This window comes from Helicoverpa armigera, chromosome 2 (genome assembly GCF_030705265.1).
Source record: "Helicoverpa armigera isolate CAAS_96S chromosome 2, ASM3070526v1, whole genome shotgun sequence".
In the NCBI taxonomy this organism is placed as follows: domain Eukaryota; kingdom Metazoa; phylum Arthropoda; class Insecta; order Lepidoptera; family Noctuidae; genus Helicoverpa; species Helicoverpa armigera.
The window spans coordinates 3,197,240-3,209,873 of record NC_087121.1 but is presented as its reverse complement, the minus strand read 5'-3'; the positions used below and the strand labels follow the sequence as shown (position 1 = coordinate 3,209,873).

The 12,634-nt window shown below is 38.1% G+C and overlaps 1 protein-coding gene across 6 annotated transcripts in view; it reads left to right on the top strand.

Moving 5' to 3' along the window:
• LOC110372023 (caskin-1) overlaps nucleotides 1-12,284 on the top strand; it is a 273,544-nt gene extending 261,260 nt beyond the window's left edge. For 5 of the 6 annotated variants that reach the window (XM_049843522.2, XM_021328529.3, XM_021328526.3 and 2 more), the window contains 9 exons: nucleotides 4,241-4,438; nucleotides 4,857-5,053; nucleotides 5,470-5,649; nucleotides 6,140-6,352; nucleotides 6,723-6,830; nucleotides 7,190-7,333; nucleotides 8,507-8,632; nucleotides 9,126-9,689; nucleotides 9,962-12,284. In XM_049843522.2, the coding sequence (XP_049699479.2) occupies nucleotides 4,249-4,438; nucleotides 4,857-5,053; nucleotides 5,470-5,649; nucleotides 6,140-6,352; nucleotides 6,723-6,830; nucleotides 7,190-7,333; nucleotides 8,507-8,632; nucleotides 9,126-9,689; nucleotides 9,962-10,249 (2,010 nt within the window). In that variant the 5' untranslated portion in view covers nucleotides 4,241-4,248 and the 3' untranslated portion in view covers nucleotides 10,250-12,284. The remainder of the gene's footprint in view (nucleotides 1-4,240; nucleotides 4,439-4,856; nucleotides 5,054-5,469; nucleotides 5,650-6,139; nucleotides 6,353-6,722; nucleotides 6,831-7,189; nucleotides 7,334-8,506; nucleotides 8,633-9,125; nucleotides 9,690-9,961) is intronic. The other variant, XM_021328527.3, reaches the window with a different exon arrangement.
• The last annotated feature ends 350 nt before the right edge of the window (nucleotides 12,285-12,634 follow it).

Sequence of the window (12,634 nt, the reverse complement as noted above, 5' to 3'; positions counted from 1 at the left end):
ATGTTTCTTAGTTGGAAGTTTCATTCTTAGATAAGTACTAAAACAGCCTAAGTCATACGCCATTATTGCAATTAGCATTTTCATGTCTTACATAAGTACAATGTTTATTTCTAATATACTGTAGTAATAAGCGGATATTACAAGTCGTTGTTATGACAAAACTGTTATTATATTATGCTGCAAATATTAAGTACGAGTTTGTAATTAATCCCTTTTAGTAAGTTAAGTAAGTGCAGTTAGTGTCCGCGATAATAGTTATTATAATTTATTATTTACCTCTATATTATCGTAAATGGTGGAATTTTGGGTTTTAGATGAATACTTGTCATTTTATTATCAATAACTTGGGCAGATAGATGCTTCAACAAAACTCATTCACACATCATTTTATAAGATCTGCAACAAAAAAATGGGTAAGCTTTTTGTAGATAATTTTTGGTATACAGCGTTATTGGATAAGCTGAGTGAAATCTCATTTGAGCTCGGCAAATATTCACAGGATACCAATTTTTAATTATAGAGTGAAAAGAGGAAATAATATTTCACGACATAACGAAGTGTCCACGACATTTGAACATTATTTCAAAACTTAAATGAGTACTCTGACTGAAACTGTATTGACTCCCAATAAATATCTATTAATAACCTACAATCGATCCTATCAAGTTTTGAATTTTATGACTCTAAATATGTACTATTCGTTTCAATTTCCCGTGAGAAATAACCTGGCAATGGTAATTTTCTGTTTTTAACCCCCGACGCAAAAACGACGGGGTGTTATAAGTTTGACGTGTCTGTGTGTGTGTGTGTGTGTGTGTGTGTGTGTGTATGTGGCATCGTAGCTCCCAAACGGATGATCCGATTGTAATGCGGTTTTTTTTGTTTAAAAGGTATGTCAGTCGGGAGTGTTCTTAGCTATGTTTGGTGGAAATCGGTTCAGGTCTTCAAGGTCATCAGCTCGTTTGCTAGATGTGATAGGAATGTTACACGCTCTGTTTACTTGCAAGTATATGTGGGATCTGAAATTTGAAACACTAATGTCTTTTGGAGCCACTGAGCTGGTCTGCTGTTAGGGCACGAAGGTAGGAGACGTAACTCTGAACTGCCTTTTAGTAAACCCATCGAGTTTGGGCTCGTTGAATTTGTCTTGACGAGTTCTCTTCGTGTTTCTGATTTACGAGAACCTAATGCTGGAAATGGGATATGGCGGATGAAACCCTGAAACGCCGAAATGAAACGGATAAACCGATTTATATTTTTGCTGAAAATCTAGAATGTCCAAAGGTTAATCTTTATTGTTTTTCAGTTTGTGCAATTCTCCCAGAGCCAGTTTGTCATGAGGATTGTTAAACAGCTTCCTTTGGCCGAGATCGCATATAGCGACCCCATCTTAAGATAAAATAAATTAAATGAAAGAAGGAAAAATTAAGGAGCTCCTTTAAAAAGCATGAAATAAAATTAAATTATAAATTTAAAAAAACCCCCGACCCAAAAAAAGTATGCAATAATTATGACAAAAGGTTAAAAACGCTAAACCCTATAAAAAGCAAAAAATAACTTTTAACACTACGTAAACTAAATTTTGACGTGTCGGGGGACCGCTTTTTACCTTCATAAATACTTACATAAATAAAATGATATTACAACATTCGTTTTAAAAAAAAACAAGTATCTAAAGTAATGAATTAGAGCGGTCCCCCGACACAACAAAATTTAGTTTACGTAGTGTTAAAAGTTATTTTTTGCTTTTTATAGGGTTTAGCGTTTTTAACCTTTTGTCATAATTATTGCATACTTTTTTTGGGTCGGGGGTTTTTTTAAATTTATAATTTAATTATTCTGTTTATTGCATGCCTAACTTATCGTGTTTACGACTAGGCTTATCAAACTCATCGGGCCTTTAAAATTATCCTTCATTGGCAGGCATGCGGCCATATAACTAATATGGGCTTCTAAAAATAAACAGCGCATTGATGTCGGCGCCGCATAATTGTTCATAATGTCGGCTCGGTTGCGTATGTCAATAGATACCAACATTACCGACTCGCTTGATTCCGCAGATACGTCTAATTAATTCCATACGACGTTACTAGATGGCGTCAGTTGCGTGTTTAGTCCGACAGCCTCTTCTTGATACTTTAACACTTAAGGTAAGCACATAAGGTGTACATCAAATTGGAGATCTATAAACTAATCGCAATAACGTTGTCGTAGCTGGCAATAGTGGCTTAATCACTGGCTTAATCGTCGGGAATTAGCAGATACACACTTATTTATTGCAAGACAGAAGTGCTACCGTTTTGCTTATTGGCAATTATTGTAGCTCCGTGTTGAGGAGCTATTGCCCCGATAGCCTGATAACTACTATTTACTACCTTGCTCATATCTGTTTGTATGTCAATTATTAAACTAATAATCTTGTAAACATAATGATCAAATATAGACCTTCTCTTTATTAACTTGTCTTTAATAATTATAAGAAAGTCGTTGTCAATTTAATTAAACGTAATGGTGGGCTTAATTTAATGAGCACCTCGGTCTCTCGCGTTTATTTTTACTTTATACCTAATTGACACATTTTAATATTCTGTCAGACGTTGAGCACTCAGGTTTATTTTACCTCTATAAAATTACAATAACGTCCATACAGGACTTGACAATTTCGCCATTGGTTGTTCGCTCAAACGGTTATAAAATCAGTTATAAACAGACCATTTTCGAGGACCTTTAATCGAAAGCTTTGCACAATCGGTATACCGATAAAGTAGACTTGATGGATAAAGGCACATACAGATTTGGTTCCGTCAAATAGCAAGGTACAAAAAGCATACTGCTTTTTGATTCGAGACGTAATGATCAATCAAAGTTTAAGCCGGCCAGGTGGGTAATCCGCCACAAGCCAATGTAATGACAGGGTAATAAAACCTAAAGTGGGTGGCAATGCTTACGGGATTACCAGCCAGGCCTCCGGATCATTATCTAAGATTTTTTACTTAAGTTTTGAGTAGTTAAGCCTCTTTAATTCGTGTTTTATTGCTTCAGGAAAAATAACGAGATAAAATTGTAATAAATCTGCGCGTTTTTTTTGCGAACTTTTATGTGTACTGCCCTTTCCCAATGGTAAATTGAGAAAACTATATTCTATGCTCAACAAATAACAGTTGACTAAATAAGTTAAAAGAGTATTTTCTCTAAACTTGAACATTTTTTAATCTTCAGCAATTTCGCACGGTGTCCAAGATGTTTTATTTATTTCTTGATTGAACCTTTAATATTCCAATATAGCGTGCGTGTAATTGAAGCTATAACTTTTATTACCAAAGGATGGCGGTGGATAAAATATTATATTTACGCTATTAAAAGCATCTGAACATGTTCTGAGAACATACTCCATTTTGCTTTCTTTACAAAACAACCGCGTTAAATTATCGTATGATCGATGTGCCTGCCAATCAACAAAGATGTAATTAACTAACTGTTTACAAAACAAAAAGTGTTTTCATCAACACCAACCTTATTATTCAAGAAGAAGAAGAAATTGTTTTTAAAACTCAATTTTCGCATAAATTCGCTGCGGTTTCCTATCAGGGGTTTGCATCGCAATTAATTCCATGTCGATTTTTCCCACCCATTAGTTAACGTTATCGATTCGAAACAAGCAATTAGGCGGTCGATCCGATCCGGGCCGTCCGATCTCCGCGATGGCCCAAACATGATTGATGACGTTTTTACCTTATTACGAAGCCATCCCCTCCACGGCTTATCAGCTTACAGCGGCGGAGTGGGGGGAGCTTCTCATTACGAGATTGCGGTTACGTCGTGTTCAAGCCTGATAACAGCGTTTGAACTCTTTGAAGGGTTTCATTTATTTCACTTACATCCCTTTGGGTTCCTTTGCGTATTCATTATATTGGGTTTTAAGGGTCTAAAGGCGAACCCTTTATTTGAGAGATGAGATTTCGTTCTGTGCAAACATTGTACAAAGGTTTAGCAAACAAAGTGAGGTAAAGTTAAATGAAATAGTATTTTGGATTTAATTTAACAGACACTGTCCCCGCCCTAAGGGTATTTTATCTACTGATGAGAAAAACACACCTGAACTTCTTGAATCGTTTGATTAGGTGCCCACTTTATATTACTAAAATGAGTCTTTAGCTTTTTCAACCTTATTCCACAAACCCTTACAAAAACGACTTAAGACCAACGACAATTCCACTAATTTCGTTCCTCCTTTCTCCAGTGGGCGGGATGTCTCGCGGCGGGAGCGGCGCCGGCAAGACGGCGACCGCGAAGCGAGTGCCGCCGCCAGCAGTGCCCGGGGACGCCTTCGGGACTCCACAGCACCGACACTCGGGCTCCAGCTTCGGCTCGCAAGGGTACGCCTCCTGCGAGGAACAGCCGTATCCACAGCCGCCTGATACGCCGTCACATACCAGAGGTAAGATGAAAGTTCATTTATGTATATTGTAACGTAGACCAAAATGGTTCAGTAGGACCCAAAATTTGTACAGCTCCAGCTACATGATGGATGGTCTGCTGTACTAAGGAATAACCTGATGATGACTTACAGTTTTATATAAACTTGATCAAAATACTGCTTCACATTAAGTTCCATATAAGTAAGGATATAATGAGAAATACATACCTATAGGAGTGAGTGTCTACAGCATTTGTAGGCATAGAACTAGCTATAACCATCTTGGTTGGTTGGGGATCACTTTCATTTTAACATTTTATGAGATACCCTGCGACTACACAGCAGAACCATTGAATACTTTTGCAAAAAGCATTCCGATTCATTGACAACAAATCAGAAAGAACACTATATCCTAACTTTTCCACTATCACCATTCCAGATGACCACTCAGACTACGGCAGCACGGTGTCGGGCGTGTCCGGCGTGTCGGGCGCCAGCGGCAGCCTCGGCAAGAGTCCGGCGGGCGGCGGCACCTTCACCTTCCCGCCGCCCGCGCAGCCGCTCACGCATAAGGCTGCCGTGTATTACCATCATCAGCTAGCCTTGAGTGATGATCAGGGGATTGATATGACACAGGTGAGGGAGCAATTTTTTGTTATGTACTACACTATATGTACAACTTTCAAATTCCTATTTACACAACTGCTATTATAAGTTACAATTACACATTACAAAATCTACATATTAAAGAAAATAATAAAAAGGAGAGATATTAAAACTCTGTATGTACTCTATGGGAGCTTTTGATTTTTGGAACCAAAAAAATCTCCACCCGTAGTTAATTTTATATTAGAAACCCTTTTAACTTTGATCTTCGACACCAAATCCAGATACTATCAGTTCACTTTATTTGGCGTAAGCAATTTTCTATGGCAAAAGTGGCCAAATTGGCACCATTTTGGCAAAAATTTTCATCATCACTAACATCTACTCTACTTTCCTATCCTATCATCATTCCATCATCTTTATCTACCCTCCGCGTTACATTCCAGAGCCCCGGTCGCGACAGCCCCGGCTCGTCGTCAGGCTCGGCCGGCTCCGGGTCCCGCCACTCGTCCGCGTCGCTGGACAGCGGCCGGGCTTCAGGCCGCATGCCCCACCATCACCACGCCGCGTGTCACTGCGGAGATCTCGCTGATAGGGTCAGAGCTATGATTGCGCAGGGTCTTCCGGTGAGTTTGTGAAGGATATTTTCCAGAAATCTACTCCCATTGCTAAAATTAAAAGAACAATAAGAACATTGCAATATGCTTGTAGCCTTTCCTTGTTAAAATTAAATTTTATCTTTAAAACATAGTAGTAGGTGTATTATGGTAGTGGATCCTCCAATTCAACAGAAAGCATAAATACTTTCATGGCTTATCTTGCCATACTTTTATTTCATTTTATTTTAGTTCACCATAACTCTGCAAAGTGAAAACCAAAGCGGCAGCAAAAGAAACGATTTTAAAACAAAGAACATTAAAGCATTCAAATAGAACTCGGAAAGATTCAGAAACAGGTCTCATAATTTCGCAATTCAACACGGGGTTATCCACTCTACTCAATAGGAAGCTGCTTTTGGAATGGGCAACTAGAATCGAACCTATACAGAATTTTTGACGTTCATAAGTGCTTGTAAGGGCCTAAATGAAATAAATGATTTAACTTTTACTATTTCAGGACACAGACATAATCCACGCGTGCCTAGCAGATCTTCAAATGGAGGAGTACGCCCGTCTCTTCATAGAGGCCGGGTATGACCTGCCCACAGTCACGCGGATGACTCCCGAAGACTTAACGGCTGTGGGGATCAAAAAGCCAAACCATCGCAAGAGGTTAAAGGCGGAACTGGCTAATTTGAATGTTCCAGATAATCTGCCTGATTATATACCGGTATGTATTCTTCTTATATCGCTCCTTGTAAAACACTGTTACTCAGCTGTATCGGGTTAGACTGGAAGTCGAACCCAACGTAGTTGGGAAAAGGCTCGGGAGATGATGATGATGATGAATTTCTTTAAGGAACAGACTAAACACCTAATACTATAGAGTTCAGCTTATTTATTTTTGCTGAACTTTTAGCTTGAGCTATAATTTGTGAAGATTGACAAAATAATGAACTTAAGTAACTTCTTATGGGGTATTAAATTTTTGCAAACCAATGATCAAAGCTTTTACTCCATCTTCAGAAATATTTCTCCAATACAATGCGGGAATTTTGCTCTTAGAAACCCTCATTTGAAATCGTGTCTTACAATTCCAGGGTTCGTTAGAGGAATGGTTACGCCTGCTACGGCTGGAGGAGTACGGGCCGGCGCTGGTGGCGCAGGGCTACCGCACCGTGCATGACGTCACGCAACTAGCTTGGGAGGTAAGCATACCTTGATATAGCCTTTAGGGACAAAATCACCCAAAAGTCTTGTAAGGAAAATAATACAGGAACAGCAATTTTTAACTCTATTTGGCCCTCTTACCATTCTAATTGACTTTCTGGAATAAATAATAATCCAAATGGTCCTATATTTTTCAAAGTATGGCCACTGGGCAGTTAAGACTTACGCTTAGCCTCCATCTTGGACCGAATATTATCTGATGTATAAAATTTGATACTCTTACTTTTCACTCCAACTCTGATTGTTTATTTTTGGTAGACCTTAACGTTGATTCAAAAATCTTGTCTATCTATTAGCCTCCAAAAACTGATCCAACACATCTGTCTACCTTTTCCAGGATCTAGAAGACATGGGCATAGTCCGTTTGGGCCACCAAAAGAAAATCCTTCTTGCTATCAAAAGAGTGAAAGACATTAGGGCAGGCAAGAGGAGCATTAGCAACCAAGGATCCTTGGACTTTACGAGAATACAACCGGGACAGGTCAGTTTCATGACATTATTGACTTAAATGTCATTGTGTTTGTAGTGATGTTTTAGAATTTAGACTCTTGATAGATGACGGCCTTTTTTGTAGCCGACTGTAAAAAAAGAACAAAAAGTTGTCTATGGTAAAAAAAAAATGAAAATAAATAAAAAAGGTTTGCTTCAAGTTAAATACAGTCTGCTACGAAAACAGCCTTTTATGACAGCGGATAAAATGAAGAAAAAACAATACAATGATTTATGAAAATCCGCTCTCATAATACTCTAATAGAACGTGCAATAGAGAGCAAATTAGATTTCTATTCTGTCAAACAAAAGATAATTTTCAAAGCATCACTCCAAATCAATATTGTTTATTATTATTTTGTCATAATTTTTATTTTTTATGATTTCATTATTTTTTTCACATCACATTTACATCTCATTTCATACATCGGCCATCTTGATTTTTTGCCGCCAAATCTAACAGAACCGAAGCTATTATAATAAAAAGTCTAATACTCTTTTTCTTTTTATACTAACTGCGTTAATTTAACAAAAAGCGTTTTAATAGCTTCAATTTATTTTCTTTATTTTAACTAATTAAATCATTATATCTGTTAAGCCGACATAGGCTTTCGTTGTTAGATCCATATTGTGTGACCCTAGCACAGAAATGGCTGCAAAGCTTTGCTGAGCCGAAAGCTGACACATTATGGGAAATATATACCTATTATCAATTTATTTAATAACAATATATAATAAATGTGTGTCGTGTTAAATCTTGTGATTTTTCCCCAATGCGTTCAGAAACGTCGTAATATAATTTCGCTTAGATATTAGGTGTTCGTCCATCGCCATCGCCTTCGCTGGTCGGATGTCCAACAGTCCTGCGAACATTATTATATCCTCCACTATCATTATTTATATTTATTTCCGCATTTAACTATGACTAAAATGTAACCTTAACAATAAAGTGAACAGTTTCGAAAGAAAATGTTTTCCTTATATTACCTTCTAGCCGGACGGCATATCTTCTTAGTATATGAGTGAGTCGCAGGGTTGTATCCGCCAGTATACACGTCCATCCGCTGCATCCACCTCATACCACTAGCCCGAAGCAGCATGTGAATGTTTTGTTTTCTTTTCTTTTTCCAAACACAAACCGCACCTTGGACATAATCGGCTAAAGGATTTATATCCTCGGGAGCTACATTACCAGCCTTGGGAGCGACAGCGGAGTTACCATAAACCCCCCGACCTAAACTTTGACGCCATAGCGACGCCCCTTTGTGCCACAGACTTGGTCCCCATTCAGGTATGAGACAACCGCATTGGCACAGGTCTTGTCAGTTTGTTCTCAGCACCGGCACCCGGCTTGTATGTGCACAATGATCGTATAGTGAACGCAGTGTTTTCCATGTGTGTGTTATTTTGTACCAGTTTATGCCTCTCTCCCCACTACCGTAGAAACCGCTGTGATTGATCTATCCTGCACGGTAGTTAGCTGTTTCACTTTACTTTTAATTATTATTATATGAATTAATTATGATATTATACTAATCGCGCATGGTTTTAATAATGCTAACATCAATAAAAATATTTTCATTATTAATTATTAATGATTGACGAGACAAAATCTTAAACAGACAGCATGGTAAGAGGAGCGACATTAACATGAATTGTTCAATAAGTTGATGCCGTTGTTGTAAATGTTCTTTGACAATTTTATATGTAAATTAACTTTCAAAATGGAATTTCACATTTATTACAACCAGAATAGATTTAAAACTGTTAACAAACGCCAACAGATACGTCATCCGCGCGGGAAATCGCTAGAAAGTCTAGAGGACCCTTCGGAAAGAGCATCGCATACGACGTTCTCGCCTGAAGCCGGGTTCTACTACGGCGGGGGGCAGTGGCGACGCTCCTACGACGACGGCGACATCACTCCCACTAACGACGGGGGCTATGAGGGCGGGGGGACTTTACCGCGGCCAAGGGGGCTCGTGCGGCCGCGGCCTGTCGCCAAGATAGCTGCTACGCCACAGTACGCGTACGACGAGCTGGCGTACTCTGCGCGTCTGCAGCGCGTGGCGTACGGCGCCAGTCCGCACGTGGCTCGGAAGCCTCCTCCCGAGCCGCCGAAGCGTCAGAGCTCGCAGTACGCGCCGTTCTCCCGGTTCGGGCAGACGACGGTGGAGATTCATCCTGAGAAGTCGCTGCCGCTGTCGCTGCCGGCGTACCCGAGCTCGGACTCGCTGTCGGTGTCGCTGGACAGCACGGGGCTGCTGCCGCCGCCGCCCGCGCCCGCCTCGCCGCCCCGCCGATACGACGACGACAAGCTGCGCACTGGATCTGATGCTAGCTTTAAGGTAACTGTCACCACTCTACATTAGACTAAAATTTCAAACGCAAGCCTCAGTTCTCCCTTTTAGTCCGCTATCATTATTCCTTTGATCAGAATCATTGTAACGATTTCCTGCTATTTTCAGCAGTTATAAATACAACATGATAGAGATTTAAGCAGATTATACTTTTTCAGTACCTATGCGAAAAACTCGCGTCATTCCGTCGAAAGGTGGCTCCCCAGCAACTGTAAAAAGCCTACAAGGTCCTACTAACGTCCACCATTTCCTCTTTACAGTCAAGCTCCAGCACGGAATCGGACAGCATTCCATTTGCAAACGAAAACGCCGGGACCATAAAGCAGAACCGCGGCCAAATAGGCGGGAGACCGCACACGGTAGACTATGGCCGCGCCGGCATCGGGCTGGCCGGCCTGCCGCCGCGGCCCGAGCACAAGCCCGACAGCGACGACAAGCCCGAGCCTGTCGACGTGCTCAACGACATCGGCAACATGCTCGCCAACCTCACCGACGAACTCGACGCCATGTTGGAAGAAGAAAAGCGCCAAGGACTCACAGATTCCTAAAATCCATAAACTAAAATATTTGTACTCGAATACATTTCTTTTTTTAAAATGAACTTGTCAAAAATTCCAAAGAATTGGACTCGGCAAAGACTTCCAGTAATTTTATGGTGTGCTGACATTTTTGTAACGCGATGCTGTAGGCAACATTGATTTAGGAGTCTAGCAGTATGATAAACACTTTTTGTGTACATCATATTGCATTGTTATGACGTTTATGAATTCTGAGTAATGATTGAAGCGTTTTATTGAAAAGCTATTCGATTTGAAACAAATGAGTTTTTATACAAAATATACAATCAAAACCGAGCTGTGTAAGCATTTCTTCCATTGCATAATTATATTTACCTCTATGTCAAAGGACTGACTATAGTAGAATGTGATGTTACTTCGATATTTGATTACTAGGGGATTGAACTTCCCTGAACCGTAATGTGACTAAAGTATATGACTACCGACGCTTCTGCGTGTGACCATTCCATAGCTGAGCTACACAAGAAGCATATATTCGTCACTTGCCATCAAACTATTCCTACAAACGGATAATGTACGTACTATATAATAGTTTTGTAGCATTTTGTACCGACGTAGTACATTTTATACATACTTGTAATTTAAACATATACCTAGTTTGCTAATACCCTCTGTTATTTAATTAGTGAGCTGTGTAATTTTGTTATTACAAATAATTAGTTCCTTGTAATATTAAAATTGAGTGTTTTTATTGGGATAGTAAAGGAATTAGATGTTAGTCGGATCCAAAAATCAGACAAAAATGGCTATTTTTGTAAATATTGTTTTACTTAAATTATGTCATAGATAAAATATATCCCAGTAGTTAGTTTTTCATGTACAATAATTGTAGATTATCTGATTATGATGTAGAGATTAATGTAGCTAGAATTTATACAGAACATTAGTCTAGTGATAGTGTGAAAAACTAGGGTTTACATATTAATGTATTATAGACAATTATAAAGTTAGCTATAGACCTCATAGAACTTGTATGTTAACATTCTTGTTACGCATTAAGGACATGGCGTTTGCCCCATCATCGGAAACAATACAAAGTTATGCTTCTACTTAATATTCCTCCATTTAAACGCTTAGCAACACTCTCACCCTGCTTGCAAAGGAACACAAAATCGCCCTCGCAAAAAATATTGAAGATGTTAAATAATTACATGAAAAATACCTTTCATACTTGATATTATTTACATCTGAATAAAATTCACAAAATGTGGTCTCTTATTATAATTTTTTCAATAGTCAACGCATGTCCACTTACAACGTGATATCAAGCGGCCATAAAGTATACAACTATTTTTTGTGAAGGCAATGTTATGTAAAATGAACGTGCCCATAGACAACAAAAACAAAAATAACTATTATTTACCTACTTACTTTCTATTTAATTACCGTTAAAAAATAATACCAGTGGGAAATATTTAATTAAATTAGGATTAATTGTATACTTAAATTATTTTAATTTAATAACTGGCTTGCAATTTTACCTAACATTGTTTTCAAAATAACGCCCATAACTTAACAAATCCGTTACTAACCGAATGTAATTAAAAACATAACATCTTATTAAACGTAGAACAGTATAATTAAGCTTAACTTTGTAAATATCTTGATAGAAATCAGTGTTTCTATACAGTTTTCATTGATATTCACTCTCAAATGTAAACTTTTTGTATACCTACATGTTAATACTATTATAAAAACAATTTTAGCCGCCACTCTTCTTTGTAACATTGAGGTATATTGTACTTTTGTAAGGTGCTAGAAAAATAAAGCAAAATAATTTACCCTTCAAACTATATTTTACTTTTATTTACTTATAGTTAAGTAATGTTCTATGAACTAGTCAAAATTTTATTTGTTTTCGAGTGGCGGCAAATAAAAGCAATTTTATACTTATCTTAATTAATAATCAGAAATTGTTTAAAAATGTAATTTAATATTATTGAACAGCTTATGATCCTCATTTAGTTCGTTTCTTATTTCAATAAATATATTTGTAATATCTTAAGTGAGTTTTTCTTTTCCCCTTAGGTATATGCATCAGTCACTGAAATTAATGAACGTAGTTTTATTAATCAAACCTGTATGACACGAGCCTTCATATAATGGGTAAAATTCCCGAAGTAATCCAAATCTTCTAAACTTTAATCCTAAAGCAACTCTTCTCAAACTGAAATACCTATGAATGGATGGTCTGTTGAATGATACCATAAATAAGGCTCTTGAACACTATTATGAATTTAGAAAAGTTATGATCTGTTTTTATGGAATGTAAGGAATTCTGTTGCATTGACAAGAAAATATAGTTCGATTTCCACATACATAGTAACCACAATAAATCAACGTATAAAAACGTTA